The 23,673-nt window shown below is 42.9% G+C and overlaps 1 protein-coding gene across 1 annotated transcript in view; it reads right to left on the bottom strand.

The window, feature by feature from the left end:
* Positions 1–207: 207 nt before the first annotated feature.
* The window catches only part of ifih1 (interferon induced with helicase C domain 1), a 128,884-nt gene continuing 105,418 nt past the window's right edge, over positions 208–23,673 (bottom strand). Inside the window, exons 10-15 of the mRNA XM_078228245.1 lie at positions 22,901–23,157; positions 15,474–15,623; positions 10,416–10,577; positions 8,376–8,566; positions 1,938–2,031; positions 208–1,843 (exon numbers count right to left, since the gene is read on the bottom strand). Of these exons, the coding sequence (XP_078084371.1) occupies positions 1,667–1,843; positions 1,938–2,031; positions 8,376–8,566; positions 10,416–10,577; positions 15,474–15,623; positions 22,901–23,157 (1,031 nt within the window). The 3' untranslated portion in view covers positions 208–1,666. The remainder of the gene's footprint in view (positions 1,844–1,937; positions 2,032–8,375; positions 8,567–10,415; positions 10,578–15,473; positions 15,624–22,900; positions 23,158–23,673) is intronic.

Genomic DNA, 23,673 nt, shown 5'->3' with positions numbered 1-23,673 from the left:
TTTTGTGCTCGCGCATCAATAATTACACCATATAAATTCAAATCCAGAGTTGTAGCCTTTTTCTCCAATGTTATTTTAAATTACCAATATCACATTTACAAAGTGGGGTACGAGAGACAATGAGGATTTGATGTTACATAATGTAAGATTGAGAACACTAATGTAAGCTTTCATGACTTGTCAAAACAAAGGCAGAAAAACAAACATGTGTTCAGAAGATATTTTTATTAAGCACAAAGTATTGCAATTTCATCCCAATAAAAGACTCTTAATACCTCTAAAGCAATCAGTTGAAAACACTGCTGATAAATCTATCTTAACCATTTATTTTATTTGAAACTGCACTAACCCGTAGAAGTCACAAACCCAAATCAGGGAGATGAACACTTTTTATTCTAGAGGAAAATACAGTTATAGGTCAGTGGAATGAGACAGAAAATTCAGGGCAGATCTGCTGCAGATATCAAGACCTCAAACTAGTGCAATGTTTGTTTCTTAAGCACGACTCAGAGTCCTAGGGCACCCAATTATACTTGGCAAGAAGCACCTGCACATTTCCGCCTGGAAATGTGACAGCCACTATAACGTATAAAGAACAAGGGGTTTCCTTTATCCACAGCTGGCGCAGGTTTTTGGCTCTCTGCATATGCAAAGGGGGGAATAACATCTGTGTGAGTTCCCTTCTTCAAGGGTAGTTTGCTCTAAAGAAGCCAGTGCCATCACTTATGGACCCTAGAATTCCTTGCAACAAAGGTGGTAAACAACTTACCTGAATGTAGAGCCAGTAGGAGTGCTCCTCCAGGGCCCACATTAAGAAACTGCTTCTGACCTGTTTAGTCCTGATGTTGCGATCCTTGATCTTCTCCCCTTCTGCTACGCAACCTACCATAGCCCCATGATCAACTAAGCCTTGCCCCTAATCCCTGTGTTTGCTGATTCCTCAAGTATCAACACGCACTTTGAGTCCCCAAAAATGGACCGTATGTCAGGGCATGGTTAGCTTCTCTAGCACAAGAAAGGATCATAATTCTTTTTTAATCTTTAAGCACTCAAGCTCACATTTTCAGCACTGAACTACTTAATGCTGAAATAAATCAAAAAACAAAAACAAACTGTTGTTCACAAATATCCACATTCTGCTCTGCAGTCATATCCATGTGTCTCATGCAGACGACACACATGGCACCACCTTTAAGATATCACATATGCATAGTCACATAAAATTGTTTTTAAAACATTTGTGCACTTAAGCAAATAGCCCACACAATACAAATAAAAATGATAGACTATGTTGTTGATCACCTTATCACCGCACAATATGCAATTACAACAGGAACAGTGTTATCTAAAACATTTGATTGTAGGCTAGTAGTATAATGAAAGCACAGCAGGAAGACTGTATTAATACACATTCTTGTTGTCTGATTGATTATAATTTACACAATTGTTAATCAACGTTCAACATAATACAAGTGGAAGGTAAATGTGTCACTGTTGGATTAACATGGAGACTGCCATCACAAACATTAGGCGGAATTTTCCTGTCCCACCCACCATGGGAATCATAGCGGGCGGGACGGAAAATTTGGTGGACCATGTAAAGGTCTGTTGACCTTGGATGGAAATTTCTGGTCTTGGGGTGCGTGCAGCCAGAAATTCCCGCCCACTATCTGTGACTTTCAACGTATTCGACGTAGTTGAATTTAGGCAGTTTGAAGGGAACCTCACTCCACTTTTTATAAGTGCCTCTCTCAGTGTTCTTCTCATCGATAATCACAACAAAGTTTCTGATTGACAAGCATGGTAAATCCACTCCACGATGGACCATCATTGTACCCCATGGCTTTAAAACAAGAATCGAAGAATGCAGTTAGCCTTGGCTCGACAGCCAATTATGTAATTAATCTAGTTACAAACTAAATAAAATCTCATCTTACCTGGCCACATTGCTTGCAGTAGATCTCTTGATTTGTTTGGTAATCAAGGCATTTCTCTTGCAAGGCTTTATTTTCTCGTTCACCATATAACTCTCTGCAATGAAATGTGGCTCATTAAATTTCATTTATAAGGTCAATTCAACTAGAAATTCATCCTGCAAATGTTCAGTTTAATGAAAGCACATTAACAGTGCCAAAGCACAATTATTATAGTGCCTGCAAAGAATTACTTAGGAATAAGAACTTATGAACTTACAATTGGTAATGGGTTGAAGGTTATGGGGAGAAGGCAGGGAAATGGGGATGAGGAGCATATCAGCCATGATCAAATGGTGGAGCGGACTTGATGGGCTGAATGGCCTAATTCTGCTCCTATATCTTATGAATTTATGAAGAAAAATGTTAGCTATTACCAAATATTTTAAATAACTTGCACTAGAAATATTACATTTTTATTTTGCACGTCAACTTCAGTCCTAGCATTTGTGTATCTTCTTTTATCTTTTGAAAATAGTGCACTAAAATCTGCTTATATTCATTTTTACAAAAAACAATTCCGCTTATTAAGCCAAGAGGTTAACATTCAAAGGATTGCATTGTTTATTATTGCTACAAGGTCGAAAGATGATCGCCTGATTCCCAAAGAACTTGTTAGGCACTAAAGCAATTGAACTAAACTTCAAAAGATGTATGAAGTTTCTATAAAATCACAACTCACAAACACCCATGGAAAGCAGAAATAAGGACAAAGTCCTAGAAATACGAAGCAGGTCAATCTACATAAGGCGGCATGGTGGCACAGTGTTTAGCACTGTTGCCTCACAGCACCAGGGACCCGGGTTCGATTGCGGGGCACATTCTTCCTGTGTTTGAGTGAGTTTTCTCCAGATGCTCTGGTTTCCATTCCAAAGATGTGCAGGTTAGGTGGATTGGCCATGCTAAGTTGCCCCTTAGTGTCCAAAAGTGTGTAGGTTAGGTGAATTAGACAGAGTAAATGCACGGGGTTATGGGGGTCCAGCCTAGGTAAGATGCTGTGGCCAAAGGTGAAGCCGAGCAGGCGGTAGCACGACTGGAAGCTAAGTGCACTGATCTGCTGGCAGCAATAAAGGCGCTACATCAAGGCAGTAAAAGAACAGAGACAGGCAACCGCTGCCCACTCCAAATGCCAGCGAGAAATTTCACGGCTGGAATCCCTATTATCGGTTCAGAACGGATTTATGTGAACCTTCGGGACAGTAGAGGAAGAGGAGATAGAGGATGCAGATTGGGGAGAGTTAAAGGAGAATGCTAGACTTTACGTTACGCAAACCGAGGATTGGGGTCCGCACACCATCACCGACAAAATAAGCCCCTCAGTGTATAAAGTCCTAATCGCCAACGGGAAAACTGTTTGGTTCCACGTCAATCAACTGAAAGCTTACGGGACTCAGAATAATCACTTCCACCATCTCACATTGGAGATAGGGTAGGATGACACTAGGCAACCGGAATGGCCTCACCCAGGAAATCTATTTCCCCGGACACCTTCTCATCCATTTTCAGGTTCAGATCAGACCCTTACCCCGACCACACTGCAGCCCAGAGCCTCGTCCACACCTGAAGTGCCCCTAGGGGTACTGACCGACCCAGACATAACAGGAGGACTGGCGCGACTCGCCAGATATCGGCCCTCGCAGCATTACGGATTCTCCTATAAACATAAGCCTTAACAGCCCCGGACCCAACAGTGAGGCCCTGACTAAACGACACCGGGTTATTTTGATGGGGACACCCGATGCTGCATCCCCCACATGGATAAGGGACCAGACACATAGATTAATTAGACTGGGACACGAGGATGAAGGACCCCTGAACCCTGATTCAAACAAAGACCCTACAGTGCAGTCCAACGAACAGACATTGGTATGGAAACCAGTTGAGGAGATAATGATGGAGCCCCATGAGACAAATGATTCAGAAGATGAGTCTCTGTTGGGCAATTGGTTAACGAAAATGCTGAATGAAGGAATCTAAGGTGCTCCAAGTGATGAAATTCAGCCTCCAGTACAGAACAATGCAAGGTACAAGAATCTCTGATGGAAACACCCACTCACAAGCAGTTGTATACTGCTAGTACGATTAACAAGGTTACTTATATAATCCGACGCTATCTCTTTCGCCACTTTTCTCTAGTTAAGATAACATTAAGCCAACTATAAAAATCTTTGAGGCAGCTATGCTAAATTTTAACGTCATTAAGGCAGCTGTGCTAAATTTTAAAATCTTCAAGGCAACTGGCTACATTTTCAACAGCAAATGAAATAAACAAAATTCTTACAGTGTGAAAGTCTGGTACAATACCCAGCTCCTTCGCGTTCCAACTGACACTGAGAATTTTACTTCCAGTGTTCTAATCATAGGAGGGCTATCTCTTTACCCCTAATGTTAGAGCGACACATTTTCAACTCTTAGAGGCACTTGTGCTAAATTTTACAGGCAGCCCGCCTTCAAACTCCAACACGCTTATAGAACAGACACCTCTTCGGGTCATTACAGACCGACTCCAGTGCTGTTCGAATCCCTATAGTTAATGGTGACTGCTGCTAGACTAAAACCGGCCGCCTTGATTTTGGTGGCTAGTTAAATAAGCTCTTTTCTGACAACGCCACGACTTGTCTATTCATCGATCTGAACAAAATTGCTCCGTCGTGCTCCACAATTAGAATTTTTAAAAATTCATTACGACATGCAAGCGACACTTGAGATACCTGGGTCCTCCTGACCACACCACTCTCAAATAAGTGTTAAAAAAAAAGGGGGGGACATGGACAGTTTAAATATATGTATATACATCAAATTTTGGATGCGATAACAGCAGGAATTACATTGATCTCCTCAGGACAACGATGGACGATGACAAAGATGCAACCTAGGATCTACCTCATTGGACTCATCATCGGGATAAGCACGCAGGACACTCCAAGCAAGATGAACTTTTCATATCCTGGCTATTTGTGGTTTGGCACAACGACAAGACGTGGGGTCCACCCTCAAATCATAGTCCCCTCTAATTCATTAGCAGAATGTTTACAGAGAACGCCCCGGATTGCTATTTGCACTAATGGACAATAATGGACAGTTGAAAATCTTAATATCGGAATGTACCCTGGACTCGCGAATACTTATTGTAATGCTTTGTTGTTCGAATGTTGGTTTGTAATTAGCTTATTGTAATAATAGGGTTTAGAATATGTGGTTGTTTGTATTTGTAGAGTGTTGTTGTCTGTAGCTACTGGAATGTCAATATGTTGTAGGAACGTGTCATTACTGTGCATGCCAATGCCTGGGCCTTACTTGACTGTTGAGTGACTGGGGAATTCCTGACAGATACTGGCCCTGAGTTTGTGATCCATCACGCTTCGCGTTCAGGATCAAAGGGGGGACTGTGGCCAAACGGGCCATCTAAAATGGCAATTTGTAAAGCACTTTAAGACAATTGGGCAAAAACTAAAATGACAGGCTGCAGCCTAAAAGACAGAGACAAACAGGCTGCAACCCAGACGGGTGAATACACAGGATATGTATCATCTCCAGGATAAAAGAGACTTTCTGGTCACACTGGGTTGTTTACCAGACATAAGGGAGCCTTAACCCCTTATTTGGGAGGGAGGTATGTGACCTATGTGCCTCCAGCACCTACATGCATGGCCGTTGGGGACACACCCAGAGATTGATGTGGCAGCACCCAATTGGACTTTATCGATCAGGGTGATCAAGTCCTGATCGATTGATTGGCAATGGCCAAAAGGGGCGCGAAACCCAACAGGGTATAAAGGCTGCTCTGCAACCAAGAATCTCTCTCTCTCTCTGACCCCATGAACAAGCTACAACAACGGTGACCGTCGCCAGCGACGACCAGCACGAGGAGAGCCACCACACCCGAGAAGGAAGGAAGACCAGAGCCAGAGTGCCAGACCAGACCAAAGGACCAGACTGCGCAGAGGACGACTGAGAGCAGTGCACAGATAAAGGCCAATATCTGCTTGGGTACTTGCCAGTCACGCAAAGTTAAGTCAAGGTTTTGTATTGGACTTGAACTCTAGTATTTTCTGTAAGATAACTTATTGTTGGTTGGGTGGGTGATTATTGATTGTGTGCCTTAAATAAATATTGGTTGTACTAACAAGACGTCTACTCGCAGTTATTTGTCCACCGTATAAGGATTAAAACAGACTGTGCGGCAGGCGCAACAATGCTCTTTCGAAGAGTTGGTGCAGATGCTTCTGCGCTATCGGGATTCTATGATTCTACATATGTAAAATGAAAAGACTGCAATTACTGGGTAATTCTATGATCTCAGTGGAAACTGGTAACTTTTAAAAACAAATTCAAACTTTCAGTCAATAGTTTGAAATGATGACACAAATAGATTCATATTAAGATGTATACTGTAACAAAATATTAAAAACACCATAGACTAAACATTGTTTTTGTAGGTAACTACTATGTTGAACCAGAAAATAGTTTTGCCCCCTTAATTTCAGCCCAAATTAAGAAAAACGCACTTCACAGCTGGAGGTTGGGATTCTCTGGGTTAATTCACCCCAGCTGGGAATCCCGATGAATTGGGTGAAAAGGGCCAATTCGGGATTCACGCTGGGCGTCCAGCCCATCCTGATTCTTCCCACCACCCACGCTGCTATGGGTGAGAACCTGATCACAGGTCATTTAAATTAATTTTAATGTCATTAATAAGTTTGAAGCCTGATTCAATGGGCTCTCACATTTCTCCACCCTTCCAGCCCCAAGTTCTGCAGGCACCAATTACACCTGGTGCACAAAAACGTGGACCTGGCGCCGTAGACTCCCCAAGGGCAAGGAGAGAATTGCAGCCTCCAACTGCGCCTGTGTCCCTCTGTCACTGTCAGTCTGCAGGCACTGAGGGCAAGGGTGGGGGGGGGGGAATAGAAAAGGGGTGAGCGGCCTTCACACAAGGGATTTGTGGGGGGGGTGGAGTTTGGGCTGCGGGGGGAGGGCCTGATCTCGGGGGTCTCTCCTTGATGGTGGTCTAGTAGCTGCACTTGTCCTTGTTGCCTCAGAAAAAGTGTTGTTCACTCTCAGGATGGTGATTTCAGACACCATTGTGATGAAGATATTCACTGTTGCCGCTGTCCTTTAAAACCTTTGAATTGGCCTGGCCACATTCAAAACCGTGCCCCCTGGACACCTGGAAGCCTTCAGAACCAACGCAGCACTCCATTCCACAGCACTCCATTCCACAGTAGGGATTGACCCTGCTTCATGTCATAAGCTCCAGGTGTTAAATTACCACATTAAAGTGCGCTGATAGAAAGGACCTGTCAAGTTTTCTTGCATTTATTGTAATGCCCAGCTGCTCTGAAGCTTCTTTGAAATGCTTTGATTAACATCAGGCTGTCAAATTCACTGGGGAGATCCCCTTTTAACACTGAAAGAACAGCAGCTGCTGCCCGGCCCCTTTGAAGTGTTTTCATTGACAACAGGGATTGAGTTCCACTTGTCAAGAGTAGCATCTATTGTCTGGCCCCTTTGAAATGCTTTGATTGACAAGTTGGATCAATTACCCACCAGCTGGGAGCTTTGTTTTTCTTTCCCTAAAGCATCTCAAGAGCTTTGTTGAAGAAGAGGAACTGAAACTTCATGGCTAGTGGGTAATTGATCCAACTTGTCAATCAAAGGCAGAATGTTTATAAGAATTGCAGTTAGGAACAAAGGCTGATACTTGAGAGACCGGACCTGAAGGGGGTCCTGAGGGGATTCCATCTTGGAATGTCTCCTTTGTGGGGGTGGGAGGAGGGTGAAGCATCTGGCTGGGGGGAGGCAGGGTGGGATCATGTTTGCATGGTACCGGGTACTCTTCAGTGTTGGGGGGGAAGAGGATACCCTCTGTGCTGAGCAGTTGGGGATACTCCCTTTGTCGGGGGGGTCACTATCACTATATCCATGGTGGGGGGGTTGCTGTCACTCAGCACTGAGAACCCTTTAAAAGTGGTGACCCAAGTTCTGCTAAGTCGGGCTGACCAGTGTGTTTGCAGCATGCATAAATTAAAATGGTAAGGTGGGTGAACCCCACCTTACAGGCACTGCTAATGCCAACTGGACACACTTTGGTTTTTCCGCTGGTGGGAGCACTTAATAGTGCAAACAGGAGAATTGAGCCCAGAGGTTCTATTATCCTTTAACTAGACATTCAATTCTCCCAACATCGTCCAAAATGTTTCTTAGATCCAAATGATTTACTGCTGTTCTTTTCCTTTTTCAATTTGGTAATAATCTCAGAAAGGCTGACTGGCCTTTCTATTTCCAGGATTTTGATTTTATTTCAGATTTTTGCATAGGTTTTGTGAATATAATGACAATAATTAAAATTCAAGGTTGTATGTACTTAATGATAAATTTGAGAGTTTTATGAAAACTTACTTGAACTCATCTGTGACATTGACATGATGCATGCTTTCAATTACTTGAATATCTTTTCCTGAACAGGCAAGCCTGCTACAGGTATTGCAGAGAAAAGTCACTTTAGAGGGATCACTTTTTATTCTTTTGGCCAAATGTTTCCTCTTCTTCATTTTGTGTTCCATTATATTCTGCAACTGCCGTTCTTCTATCTGACCATTGGAAAAGTAAATATGAGTCATACAACTAACAAACAAATCTCTGCCTCACACAGTTTAAGTGTAGTTTACAGTTTACTCCCTTAAGCAGTTGCTTAATTCCAACTACTAATTCATTCAAATTTTAATTCCAACTCCAAATTGATCTTGAGCACCTAAATCTCCTAATTAATTTGAATTCCAGAGGATTCAAGCACTTGTTCTTCCTGGTTAGTGTGGCTTCGTCTTGATGGAAAAGGCCAAGAAATACAGTGTATAATTTGGAGTTGACCCTGTTTTTACATTGCATGATGGTCCTGATCTGGCTGATCCACAATCAACTTCAGATCCACACTTGGACAGGAATACTACGTTCCCACCAAAAAGCATCAACAGTTCAGTATCTGCCAAAATTCTGAAAATGCTATCTCATTAAAAATGAGCCCACTCACACCTTTAGTGTAGATGAAATGAGCCTTAAAAAAAACACTCTCAAGCAGAATGCCAGCTATCGAAAAGTGTCCAGGTGGAAAAAAGACTAAGCAGCAAAATATTATTATGGCTTGTGCTGGCAGACTGGGGGAAAAGAAAACGGTTAGAGATTGGAAATACCCTGATGTTTTTGTTGTTTTGCTACTCTGCCTGTAAGTCACAGATACTCCAAACCATGGCAATAACTATTATTATTTTTGAGCAATGGCTGTTAATTTGACTAATGCATGGCACACAGCATCTTGAACATTGGCAGCCGTGCAGCTCAATGAAGTGGCTAGATTAAAAGCCCATTCCATTCCCACCGGATGAAACAGCTGGATTCTACACAGACATGCATGGCCAAATACGGTGCAGTGAATGTCATTCAGCGCATGCATCCTATCCAATGACATGCAGAGACATGGACTAAAAAAAACTTTCATTTATATGGCACTATTTGTCACTTTAGTCTGGCCTAAAGTACTTTACAGACTTATGACTTTTGACATATATGTGAAGTAATGTCGGGAAACATGACAACTGATTTGCAGGCAGTAAAGTCCTGCAAACAGCAATGAGATAAATCACCAGAAAATCTGTTCAGTGATATTAGTTGGTAGAAAATATTGGCCAAGACTTTTTTGCTCTTCTTTGAATAGTGAAATGAGATATTATTTCCACTTGAAAATTCAATTTTTCATCAGAAAGGTAGCACCTTTGACAGTGCAGCTCTCCCTCAGCACTGCAGATGGCTACAAACGTCAGGCGAAACAATGTGCTCAAGTCTTTGCATTGAGACTTGAGCTATAACTTTCTGACCCAGAGGTAATGGTGTTACCACTGAAATTTGACTCCATTTGAGATGTTGATTGCTGACTGTCAGTGGTAGTTGAGGATGCCACTGTGAGTCAGAGTAAATGTGCACAAAAAGCCTGTGCAAGTGGAGTTAGGGAGCGCATCTAGATGGATGAAGCAGGTCTTACTTACAATGGCCACAGTATCCAATTTTGTTTGCTTGAAGAAGTGACTAAGACGAGACAAACTGCAAACTACCACCACTGAAATGACTGAATTTCAACTGCCTGTTTTTCTATGGATGGCCTTATGCATTTGATGTTCTTCCTGTAGTGATTTGTTTTACTGCATTTGATTAAACGTGGTTAATATTTGATAACTGAATTCTTTTTCAGGCAAAGGAAACAAATTTGAATCAGTATCATCTGGTTACTGCCTATGTATGTCTTTTTCAAAATGCACTTTCTGAATTATCCAACAGATCTCACAGATCAAGTTAAATTTGGGGAGGGAGTTCAAATTCAAATGTCAAACCCAATCATTTATATTTGGAAAAGTCAGATGAATTTGACTGTAAAATATTTTTTCTATATACCTGCTGTTTGTATTCCTCTTCTGGCATTTCCTGCACTTTTTGAATTGCTGCATACATCATTGACTCACGGAAAACATTCACATTCTCACGTTCAATAACTCCTGACCCCTCGTTTGCCACTAAGGCATAAGTGCTATCATCCGATCGAGCCCTGCCACGAGCCTGCAATTGAATACAGGTAATTTGATTAGGGCAGAATTAACATATGCTTTTGAATACCCTCAGTGAAACACCTTTAAAACTATGAATTTCGATGAACAGAAAAGTTGTAATGAGAGTTATTCTGGCATAAACCATGGTATTTCCATCCTTCAAAGATTCTTTATAAATAGCAAGATCAAGTTCATATCTAATAAGACCTCGATTGTCATTTTAGGTAGAAATTGATTGGAGCTTGGGCCATTACGGTTCCAGGAATACACCGCCTTCCCTCTCCCAAAACCTACCTTACTGTTGGCAGCTCCAGCCCCAGTTTGCAGTCTTCACATTCACAAACTGTGACAGGTGCCTGTTTGGTGCCCTGCAGTTTGGCTACCAAATTGGCCATTGGAAAGGGCAGCGCGTAGCTCATTGAAGTGCTCAAAGGCAAAATCTACCTCACTGTTTCTATTTATTAAAATCATTTTCAAGGAATAGTGGAAAATATCCGCAACAAATCAGCTGAATAAGTAACTATTTAAACAATGTTTAATGGAAACCGGAAGGATTTCATTGCTGTAAATCACAAGTACATTTGGTCTTACAAGCAATAATGAGTAGAGTTCCATTAACGCCAAAAAAGATAGCTGCAGACAATGCAGCCAGAATGGGTGACCTGAGACAGACCTAAAATTGGACTTTGGGTGTTTTGGAAGTAATTTCCCAATGTTTTCAAATTGTTCGTTTTGTGGATGGAATGAAGAGATATGGTTGGGTGAGATTGCAGAGCTAGGCTGGGATGGAGTGCTTTGGTAGGTAGGTGCTTTGGACACATCTTTTAAAATGGAACCGACAGGATTGCTAGTGTTTGTGGGGCAAACCTGAACTGATTTTGAGTGATTGTTAATCCCATTAATATCAGGCAAGGACAGTCAAAATCAAATCCAGTCTAGTTCATTCCTCTCTTAAATATCTTTCTGAAACCAAACAGTTACTCTTGTGACTTATAAAGAATAATTTGAAGATGTGACAGATCATGACAAGGATCCAATCATTTGTAGTTCATGGAGCCAAAATGAGTTGATCAGGAGAGTGAAAATAGGATTAAATGTGGATCAGGAGTTGTGGCTTAATCTTTATGAAGGATGAGGGAAATAAGGAGAATGTTTGTTGGATCTGACAGGAGAGAAGGCATGGTTGAGATTTCCAATACAGAAGGGTTTAAAGTGAACAAGGTTGCGGTGATAGAAGTAATCAGTCTTGTGGTGGGAAAAGGGTTTGTGATTTGTAACCGATTGAAGGTCAAAGCGATATCAGGATTGGGATTGAGCGCACAGTCCAAAGATGTGCAGGTTAGATGGATTGGTCATGGTAAATGCAGGAGGTTACGGGGAAAGGGCAGAGGGGTGGGTCTGAGTGGGATGCTCTTTCAGAGAGTCAGTGCAGACTTGATGGGCCAGATGGCTTCTTTCTGTAGAGTAGGGATTCTATGGTTCTATGTTCAAGGGCTTTGAAGAAGAAAGGCTGGTAGCAAATGCAGTGGTTAAACTGCATAAACCCTTCCCCCCTCCCCCTTTCTAAACAATTGTGACTTATTTTCAAGTAAAGATAGATAAAGCACATGTCCCCTAAAAACCCTGAAAAGATTACATCTATTGACACTTTTAAGAAGTTCTATATATGAACATAGAACATAGAACATAGAACAGTACAGCACAGAACAGGCCCTTCGGCCCACGATGTTGTGCCGACCTTCATCTGAAACCAAGATCAAGCTATCCCACTCCCTACCATCCTGGTGTGCTCCATGTGCCTATCCAATAACCGCTTAAATGTTCCTAAAGTGTCTGACTCCACTATCACTGCAGGCAGTCCATTCCACACCCCAACCACTCTCTGCGTGAAGAACCTACCTCTGATATCCTTCCTATATCTCCCACCATGAACCCTATAGTTATGCCCCCTCGTAATAGCTCCATCCACCCGAGGAAATAGTCTTTGAACGTTCACTCGATCTATCCCCTTCATCATTTTATAAACCTCTATTAAGTCTCCCCTCAATCTCCTCCGCTCCAGAGAGAACAGCCCCAGCTCCCTCAACCTTTCCTCATAAGACCGACACTCCAAACCAGGCAGCATCCTGGTAAATCTCCTCTGCACTCTTTCCAGCGCTTCCACATCCTTCTTATAGTGAGGTGACCAGAACTGCACGCAATATTCCAAATGCGGTCTCACCAAGGTCCTGTACAGTTGCAGCATAACCCCACGGCTCTTAAACTCCAACCCCCTGTTAATAAAAGCTAACACACTATATGCCTTCTTCACAGCTCTATCCACTTGAGTGGCAACCTTTAGAGATCTGTGGATATGGACCCCAAGATCTCTGTTCCTCCACAGTCTTCAGAACCCTACCTTTGACCCTGTAATCCACATTTAAATTAGTCCTACCAAAATGAATCACCTCACATTTATCAGGGTTAAACTCCATTTGCCATTTTTCAGCCCAGCTTTGCATCCTATCTATGTCTCTTTGCAGCCTACAACACCCCTCCACCTCATCCACTACTCCACCAATCTTGGTGTCATCAGCAAATTTACTGATCCACCCTTCAGCCCCCTCCTCTAAGTCATTAATAAAAATCACAAAGAGCAGAGGACCAAGCACCGATCCCTGCGGCACTCCGCTAGCAACCTGCCTCCAGTCCGAAAATTTTCCATCCACCACCACCCTCTGTCTTTGATCAGACAGCCAGTTACCTATCCAATCGGCCAACTTTCCCTCTATCCCACACCTCCTTACTTTCATCATAAGCCGACCATGGGGGACCTTATCAAACGCCTTACTAAAATCCATGTATATGACATCAACCGCCCTACCTTCATCAACACACCTAGTTACCTCCTCAAAAAATTCTATCAAATTTGTGAGGCACGATTTGCCCTTCACAAATCCGTGCTGACTATCCCAGATTAATCCGCATCTTTCTAAATGGTCGTAAATCCCATCCCTAAGGACCTTTTCCATCAATTTACCAACCACCGAAGTCAGACTAACCGGTCTATAATTACCAGGGTCATTTCTATTCCCTTTCTTAAACAGAGGAACAACATTTGCCACTCTCCAGTCCTCTGGCACCATCCCCGTGGACAGCGAGGACCCAAAGATCAAAGCCAAAGGCTCTGCAATCTCATCCCCCGCCTCCCAAAGAATCCTAGGATACATTTCATCAGGCCCAGGGGACTTATCGACCTTCAGTTTATTCAAAACTGCCAATACATCCTCCCTCCGAACATCTATTTCCTCCAGCCTATTAGCCTGTAACACCTTCTCTTCCTGAAAAACATGGCCCCTCTCCTTGGTGAACACTGAAGAAAAGTATTCATTCATCACCTCGCCTATCTCTACTGATTCCATACACAAGTTCCCACCACTGTCCTTGACCGGCCCTAACCTCACCCTGGTCATTCTTTTATTCCTCACATAAGAGTAAAAAGCCTTGGGGTTTTCCTTGATCCGACCCGCCAAGGACTTCTCATGTCCCCTCCTAGCTCTCCTCAGCCCCTTTTTCAGCTCGTTCCTTGCTAACTTGTAACCCTCAGTCGAGCCATCTGAACCTTGTTTCCTCATCCCTACATAAGCTTCCCTCTTCCTTTTCACAAGACATTCCACCTCTTTTGTGAACCACGGTTCCCTCACTCGGCCATTTCCTCCCTGCCTGACAGGGACATACCTATCAAGGACACCCAGTATTTGTTCCTTGAAAAAGTTCCACTTTTCATCAGTGCCTTTCCCTGACAGTTTCTGTTCCCATCTTATGCCCCCTAATTCTTGCCTAATCGCATCATAATTACCTCTCCCCCAATTGTAAGCCTTGCCCTGCCGTCCGGCCCTATCCCTCTCCATTGCAATAACAAAAGACACCGAATTGTGGTCACTATCTCCAAAGTTCTCTCCCACAACCAAATCTAACACTTGGCCCGGTTCATTTCCCAGTACCAAATCCAATGTGGCCTCACCCCTTGTCGGCCTATCCACATATTGTGTCAGGAAACCCTCCTGCACACACTGCACAAAAAGTGCCCCATCCAAACTATTTGACCTACAAAGGTTCCAATCAATATTTGGAAAGTTAAAGTCCCCCATGACAACTACCCTGTGACCCCCACACGTATCCATAATCTGCTTAGCAATTTCTTCCTCCACATCTCTATTACTATTTGGGGGCCTATAGTAAACTCCTAGCAACGTGACCGCTCCTTTCCTGTTTCTAACTGCAGCCCATATTACCTCAGTGTGCATATCCCCCTCAAAGTGCTTTTCCGCAGCCGTTATACTATCCTTGATTAACAATGCTACTCCTCCACCTCTTTTACCAGCTTCCCTACACTTAGTGAAACATCTATACCCCGGAACGTCCAACAACCATTCCTGTCCTTGTTCTACCCACGTCTCCGTAATGGCCACAACATCGTAGTCCCAAGTAGCAATCCACGCCCCAAGTTCATCCACCTTGTTCCGGATGCTCCTTGCATTGAAGTAGACACACTTCAACCCATCTTCCTGTCTACCGGTACCCACCCTTGACCTTGATACCTTCCCCAATACCTCACCACCCTCAACACTGACTTCTGGACTACAACTCCTTTTCCCACTCCCCTGACAAATTAGTTTAAATCCCCCTGAAGAGCCGTAGCAAATTTCCCTCCCAGGATATTGGTGCCCCTCTGGTTCAGGTGCACCCCGTCCTGTTTGTAGAGATCCCACCTTCCCCAGAACGTGTTCCAATTATCCACGTATCTGAAACCCTCCCTCCTGCACCATCCCTGCAACCACATGTTTAAGTGCACTCTCTCCCTGTTCCTCAACTATATGAACTATATGAACTAAGAATGCTTAAGGTAACACTATAGCAAACTTACTTGGACCATGGCAATCTCATTAGTGACTAGACCGTAACGGATTACAAAATTACATTCTTTTATATCCAGACCTTCTTCTGCTACAGTCGTTGCAATCAGAAGGTTTATTTCTCCATCGCGGAATTTACCGAGCACCTCCTTTTGTTCATTCTATTCAAAGAATAAAAATAAATTAAAATTCAGAAATAAACCATGCATTCATTAATACATAACTAACATTTAGAATTATTGTCCATCTAGAAATTCAATCATCATAATTATCATTAGAAAATTGCTACTTCTGAAACTCAACAAATTCATGATCTTCTAGTCTTGCTTTTCATTTGGAATTGAAGATTAAATTAATGGCAGGTTAAAAAATTCCAATATTTCTTTTTGTTTAATTCATTAAGCTATGGTTGATATATGATGATACAATCAGAATATATCCTAACTCATTTTTGTCCCATCCAATGTACAATCCAATTTTATTGTGTAACTTCTAAATGTCTTAATTTCCTCCATTTACTTATATGGGATTCTAGTTTGTTGTAATACAAGAATATTTAACATGTTTAAAGTATACAAAAGAAACAAATAGCTCGGGGAAGCAGTGGTATAATGGTATTTCAGAGACCCAAGGCAATGCTCTGGGATCCAGGTTCAAATCCCGCCATTGCAGATGGTGAAATTTGAATTCAATAAAATTTGGAATTAACAATGAAAACATTGTCCATTGTTGTAAAATCCCATTCATTAATGTAATTTAGGGAAAGGAAATCTGCTGTCCTCACCATGTCTGACCTACATGTGACTCCAGATCCACAGCAATATGGTTCACTCTTAAGTGCCCCTCCAAGGGCAAAAAGGGATGGGCAATAAATGCTGGCCCAGCCAGTGATGCCAATATTCCATAAACAATGTGCAATTCCGTTTTAGAAACCTTGGGCTAGATTTCATGGGATTTGAAAGAATCGGCTGGCAGCCAAAGCACCTAAAGTGACGGGACATCCAGCTGTCAAGAGCTGCTGGCCAATCTGATTGATTGTGGGTGCTATTGGGATAACAGGCAAGCCTGTACAAAACTTCAATGGATGCTGGAACCAGCTTTTAGGGCAGGGAGAGATCAGGTGCACTATGGCAGCAATATGTACCATCTATATAAAATGCACTGCAGCAACTGGCAAGTGAAGGAATGGTGATATAATTTCAAGACAAGTGCATGGCTTGGAGGGAAATTTGCAGGTTGTGATGTTCTTATATGCATTTGCTGCCCTAGTCCTTCTAGGTGGAAAAGGTCATAGGTTTGGAAGGTGCTGCCTAAGCAGTTTTGGTGATTTCTGCAATGCGTCTTATACATAGTATGCACTGCTGCCATTATGTGGTGGTGGTGGAGGTAATAAATGTTTTAGTTTGTGGATGGAGTGCCAATCAAGTGAGCTGCTTTGTCCTGGATGATGTCAGGCTTTTTGAGTGTTGTTGGAGCTGTACTCAGCCAGACAAGTGGGGAGTATTCCTTCACACTCCAGACTTGTAGATGGTGGACTTTGTGGAGTCATGACATGAGTTACTTGCCTCAGAATTCCCTGCCACTGACCTGCTTTTATAGCTACAATATACAGCTGGTCCAGTTCAATTTCTAGTCAACGGTAACCCCACGCATGATAGTGGGGGATTCTGCAATGGTAATGCCATTGAATGTCAAGGAGAAATGGTCAGATTCTCTCATGTTGGAGAGGATCATTACCTAACATGTGCATGGCACAAGTGTCACTTGTTACTTATCACCCAAGCCTGAATATTGTCCAGGTCTTAAGACATGTGAGCATGGACTGCCTCAGATTCTGAGGAGTTGAGAATGGTGGGGAACATTGCACAATCATCAAGAAGCACCCCCACACGCATCTAACTTTATGATGGCAGGGAGGCCATTGATGAAAAAGCTGAGGATGATTGGGCGTAGGACACTACCCTGAAGAACTCCTACATTAATGTATAGGAACTGTGATGATTGACCCCCAACAACTGCAACCACCTTGCTTTGTGCTCGGTATGATGCCAACTAGTGGGGAAATTTCCCCTGATGCCCATTGACTTCAATTTTGCCAGAGCCCTTTGATGCCTTTACTTGTCAAATGCTGCCTTGATATCAAGGGCAGTCACTCTCATCTCACTTCTTGAGTTCAGTTTCATCATTCATGTTTGGACCAAGGCTGTAAAGAGGTCAAGCGCTGGCAGAATCCAAACTGAGCATCAGTGGTGTGTTACTGCTGCGTAAGTGCTGCTTGACGGCACTGTCGACATCACTTTGCTGATGATCGAGAGATGGGTAGCAATCGACTAGATTGGATTTGTCCTGCTTTCTGCGGACAGGACATACCCGAGCAAATGTCAGTTGGATAGGTGCTGGTGTTGTGGTTGGTACGGAAAAACCCAGCTAGAGGCATAGCCAGTTCTGGAGTGGAGATGCCGGCGTTGGACTGGGGTAAGCACAGTAAGAAGTCTCACAACACCAGGTTAAAGTCCAACAGGTTCATTTGGTAGCAAATACCATAAGCTTTCGGAGCACAGCTCCTTCGTCAGATGGAGTGGTCTGACGAAGGAGCTGTGCTCCGAAAGCTTATGGTATTTGCTACCAAATAAGCCTGTTGGACTTTAACCTGGTGTTGTGAGACTTCTTACAGTCCTGGAGCACAAGTCTTCAGTACTATTGCTGGAATGTTGTCAGGGCCTGTATAGCCTTTGCAGGGTCCAGTGCTTTCAGCCATTTCTTGATATCATGTGGAGTGAATCACATGATGATGGGGACCTCCGGAGGAGGCTGAGATGGATCATCCACTCAGTACTTCTGGCTGAAGATAGATACAAATGCTTTGGCCTTGACTTTCACACTGATATGCTGTGCTCCACCTTCCTTGAGGATAAGGATATTTATGGAGCCTCCTCCTCCTCTTAGTTGTTTAATTGTCCACCACCATTCACTTTTGGTTGTGGCAGGGCTGCAGAGATTTGATCTCATTCGTTGATTGTTGCATTGCTTAAGCAAGCATGAATGTTTTCCACTCGTAATTTTCCTAACTGATTTACATCATATAGCATTTCTAATCTTGGAGCAAAGTCTAAATATGTAACCTTAACCTAAACACAACACGTTCAGGAATTAATTTGTTTTGCTTTCTCAGCACGCTGAGTATGGAATATGGCCCATCACTTCCCACATTTCAATGACTTACAGACTGTGGTTGTTCAATATCTAAACTTGTGTACTCAACCCAACTGTGATTAATTAAATGGTATGAGGTAAGAATATTACAAACTTAGAAATTTTATTTTTTTTACAGGTATCAATAGATTTCAATCCAAGCAATATTTATACAGCTACCCACTACTATACAGTGAACAGATCTGCCAGTTAGTGAGTATTTTTTGTGGATCTGAAATTTGAATTAGCTGCAAGTGATTTGTGGCATATTTTCCTTCTTGGCATAAGCTTCCTGGTGGAAGGACAAGCTAGTTCTATTGAGCCACTCCAGGGCAGATGGGGTGGGGGGGGTGCATAGTCAGGGCTGGCCCAGGAATTGTTGTGGAGGCTGCGATTGGGGGGTGGGGGGGGGGGGGGGGGGCGCAAGGGGCAGCATTGCGGGGGTCCAGAGAGCTGGCTAGTGATCGGGCTGGCCAGCAAACAGGGAGACTGCCAGATTGGGATCACTGCACGTGCGCAACGTTCCGGAACTGTCAGAGTCCAGCGCAAATAGCCCCCCCCCCCCCCCCCCCCCCCCAAACACCCAACCGGGTTTTAATGAGATTCCCGATTGTGACGTCTGCAGTGCACAGAGTCCCAGAAAACCCTTCAAAAAATGGGGTGAATTTCTACACCAAGTGGTGGGGGCAGTCATCATTGTGGAATGTCATCAGTTTCCAATGCAAAGAGTGGCCATGTCTTGAACACTCACGCATCTTTTCAACACAGTCCATGTCGCCAGGTTTATCCCTTGCACTCAGCGGTCATTTAAACCCTTCCCCACAGCATCCAATTAACTTTTATGGGGATATTGATCCTAGCTCTGAGAAGGTACAACTCACCCATCTTGAATAGATCCCTCCTAGTCTAGAACTTGTCCTAATTCCCCAGGAATCTCAAGACCTCGCTCCTATACCATTTAGCCAGCTCTGTGTTAACTTGTTTGATTGTACTTTTCCTATACTCAATGGCAGGTGGAACTGAAATATTGCAGAGGCCCTGCTCTTTCATACCCTCCTGAACCTTTGAAACTCTGACTGCAGAATCCCATTGTTTTAGTCTCCATTTACTGCCAGAACCAGCCATTTTGAGAAATGGCCTGATTGTCGGACAAGTAGGCGTTCTGTTTCAAGCTGTAGGCAGGGAGTGGAGAGGAGCTAGTGAGGTCAAAGAGGCTGGAGGAGAGGAAGGAAAATTTTAGAGCCAGAGAAAACCTGGGAGGTTGGCGGAGCCGGGCAACAGCGGGGGTACCAGGGTTAGACGATGGAGGTTTAAGTCAAGAGAGATCAAAAGGGTCAGTGGAGGATTGGTCAATAGAAGTGTGGGCTATCAGAGGTCCTTCAAAAGAGATCGGAAATGTTGTCCAATCATGGGGAGTTGCAATGAAACTGGTATACTGGCTCCAGCAGGTAAGTAGAAAAGTTCCCACATCCTGAACCTAGCAATCCTCATCTCCCTTTATCCAGCAGGTTTCCGGAGGCTCAAAAAACTTGGATGGCCAAGGTTGAATTTAAAATGGTGGCATCATAGATCTGCCTCGTAACCGCAGTAACGAGAATTTAATGAAGCATGATCGGCTGCGCCTGCCCAACAACAGGGAGAAATCTGCCAAGTGACAACAGTAGCCAGCATTCAAAAGGCATTCAAAAGATGTGATTTCCCCAGTAACGGGATTAGCCCACATCTAGACAGAACCAGCGTAAACAACCCTATTAGTATGAAACAGTTTACCTGGATGACTGAGGGATTAGTGAAGGTATACATATGCTAATTTCTAGTGTCCAGGATATTTGAGAGATGCAGACAGCCAGGTACACAGATTGAAGAATCAAAGGGGAAAATTGGTATAATTGCCAGCACCCTCAGAAGCAGATAGCCCAGTTTACATCTAGCAGCCGAGAGGTGAGTTTACATCTAACAGCCAGCGAACAACTCACAGCCAGGAGGCTCAGCCTACATCTAAATCTTAGAAGCAAGACAGAAACCTTTGTGAAGCCAGCTTAAATATCTCCACTGGACCAGGAAAATACATTTCCCAGACTTGATCCTCAGCCTTGTATTGTGTGGTAACTCTAAACTGAATTTGACTTATAGATTTATGCAATTTGATGTTGCTTGGGAAGGGGGAAATTTTAAGGAATTCAGGAATCATGGATATATATTGGAACAAGGGGTAATTTCTACATAAACTGTGTGTTTACTGATTCATGTACCCAACTGTCTGAAAGTACTGTAGTCCTGTTTGTGTGCATTTGTCTTTAATTTAATAAATAGTGTATAATACTTGTTACACAGTGACTGGATTGGTTATCCCCACTGGAGTTTCACGTGACTCCTCACACCATTCCAAAAGCAAAGCTATACACCACCACGAGCTGGTGTTTCAAGTTGGAACACCCTCACGTTAGCTTGGTTTGTGACAGTGGTCAAATCTGTGGCTTGCAGCCTTACAATGATATTAAAAGTGCCAAGCTGTGAGTGAGTTGGTTCCCTTCCCTACGCCTCACCTCTGTTAAAACTAGAAGAGGGTGGGTTTGGGTTGGAATTCAGTATTTTGTTTAACATTTTAACATCCTACCTGACCCAATGCATCCTTTTTTAGGGTTTAATTTTCCCTCCCACACCCCTGTCAAGCTGTGCCAATATCATAATTTAAAATATCAGAACATCCACTAATCTCCATAGTTCTAACATAATCAATTCTAATATCTCAAGTCTTTCTTTGAATTTGTATTTCCCCATATTGGGCAGGTCCTAGTGCTTAGCACACCTTGGTTGTAATTCCTCTAGTTTCTCATGTTCAATGCCGCACACTATCCTAAATCTACTGAAGTTTTATACGAATTGACTATTAGATTTCAACTTCTATGTTCTGTAGCTCTTGTCATGAAACCCAGTGTTCCATTTTTTTAACTGACTTTTTCAATCGCTCCACTTTTGTACGTTCAGCTGTCTGGGTCCTAAGCTCTGGAACCTCCTCCTGAAACACCTCTGCCTCTCTGTCATTCTTTCTCCCTTTAAGACCCTCCTTAAAACCTGACCTAATATGACTTTTTGTGGTTCAGCACCATTTGTTGTTTAATATAATAGGCACTATTTTATGACCTCGCTTGAGTGAGGCTCGTAAAATAGTGCCCAAGGTCAACGGAGAATTCTGTTCTGCGAGCCTTACCTGCCATGATTCGGGGGTAGGTGAAGCGATAAAATTCCAACAAATGTGTCTAGGGATGTTTTATTACATTAAAGATGCTATGTACATACAAGTTGTTGTTGTTGTTCACCTGGGACGCTGTTCTTGTGAACCTAAAGCCCCAATACCTATTTTTCTACATGTCACCTGTTCAAATAATTAATTGCTGTCAAATTATACCTCGCATTTACTGACACTGAATTCCATCAGCTGCTTTTTTCCATATTCCATTATATTATCGATATCTCTTTGTGTGTTCCTTTGATCCACAAAATTATTTACTGTGCCCCCTTGTTCCAGTATTGTCTTCAGATTTGTACACCACTCCCACTGAAGTTCGATTTCTAAATCAGTAAGACACGTATCAAATAAAAGGAATCCCAAAACAGAACACTGCAGAACACTGCTTTGCATTTCCATTGAGAAACTGCTCCGAACTATTGCTGTTTCCTGCCTTCTAACTTATTCTGAAAACCAATTCCTTCGCCTCCCCTAATATCATACCCCTTAATCTTCTCCAATAACCTTCTGTGTGATATCTTGTCAAAGGCCATATACATGACATCCACTGACGTTCCTCCATCCACCATACCTATCACTTCCTCAAAGTTTCCTATCCCTGATATTTTTCATTCGCATCACCTGATTTCATATCATGCTTTTTATTGATATTACAAATGGTCAACTGTCCTAATGTTTCCTTCATTGGCTCTGTGTCAAGTTTTGGCTGATTAAGATCCTGTGATGTGTCCTGGGATGTTTTATGAAGTTAAAGACACTGGCCGAAATTCTCCCGCCTCGCCCGCTGCGGGAACCGTAGCAGATGAGGCAGAAAATTTGACGGATCATTCAAAGGTCCATTGAGATCGGGCAGGAATTTCTGGTCTTGGGGCACATGTGGCTGGAGAATCCTGTCATCTACATAAATGCAAATTGCTGTAATGAAGAATGAAACCCACATGTAAGTTTTAAGAGTCTGAAGAAAGTGTACTTTGTACTTGAAACAAAGCATTTTACCTGGGTCATGTGCTTGAACTGACTGTTGCTACCAGCTCCAGTTAAGTAATGGGCCTTAATTCCAACATCCTTAAATTTCTCATTCTCCTCTATCCACTCACGCAGAGCATGTGCATTTTGCCGTGTCTTTGTAAAGATGATGCCTCTTGAGTGACTTTTTTTGGTGAATTCTTGAAGTATAGTTGTTCGTAATTTTGTCAGCTTCCCGTTTTCATACTGAGGATTTCCAGCAAGCTGGTAAAGCTTTTTTTGTTGTTCTGAAATGGAGAATAATTTAGAAAGAAAATTAAATTCTGTCCAAACTTGTGACCATTCTTCTGAATTTCTGATAAATGATTAACCATCAATAACACAATTTCCTAAAACATTCCCTTTTATGTGTTGACATTGAACATTATTAAGTAGGATATGCAATGGCTTGGCCACATTTTCTTTCTAATCTGGCCATTTACTTTAATCATGCCCTCAGATTATCTGCTATATCGACATACCAGCACGGTGGCACAATGGTTAGCGTAGCTGCCTCACAGTGCCAGGGACCCAGGTTCAATTCCGGCTTTGGATCACTGTCTGTGTGGAGTTTGCACTTTCTCCCCGTGTCTATTTGAGTTTCCTCCTGGTGCTCCGGTTTCCCCTGGGTGCTCCAGTTTTCTCCCACAGTCCAAAGATGTGCGGGTTAGGTTGATTGGCCATACTAAATTGACCCTAGTGTCAGGGGGATTAGCAGGGTAAATGAGACTTACAGGAATAGGTCCTGGGTGGGATTGTGGTTG

The sequence above is a fragment of the Mustelus asterias genome, chromosome 14, assembly GCF_964213995.1.
Source record: "Mustelus asterias chromosome 14, sMusAst1.hap1.1, whole genome shotgun sequence".
Lineage (NCBI taxonomy): Eukaryota > Metazoa > Chordata > Chondrichthyes > Carcharhiniformes > Triakidae > Mustelus > Mustelus asterias.
Note: the sequence above shows the minus strand (reverse complement) of the source record. Positions and strands in the feature narration are given on the sequence as shown.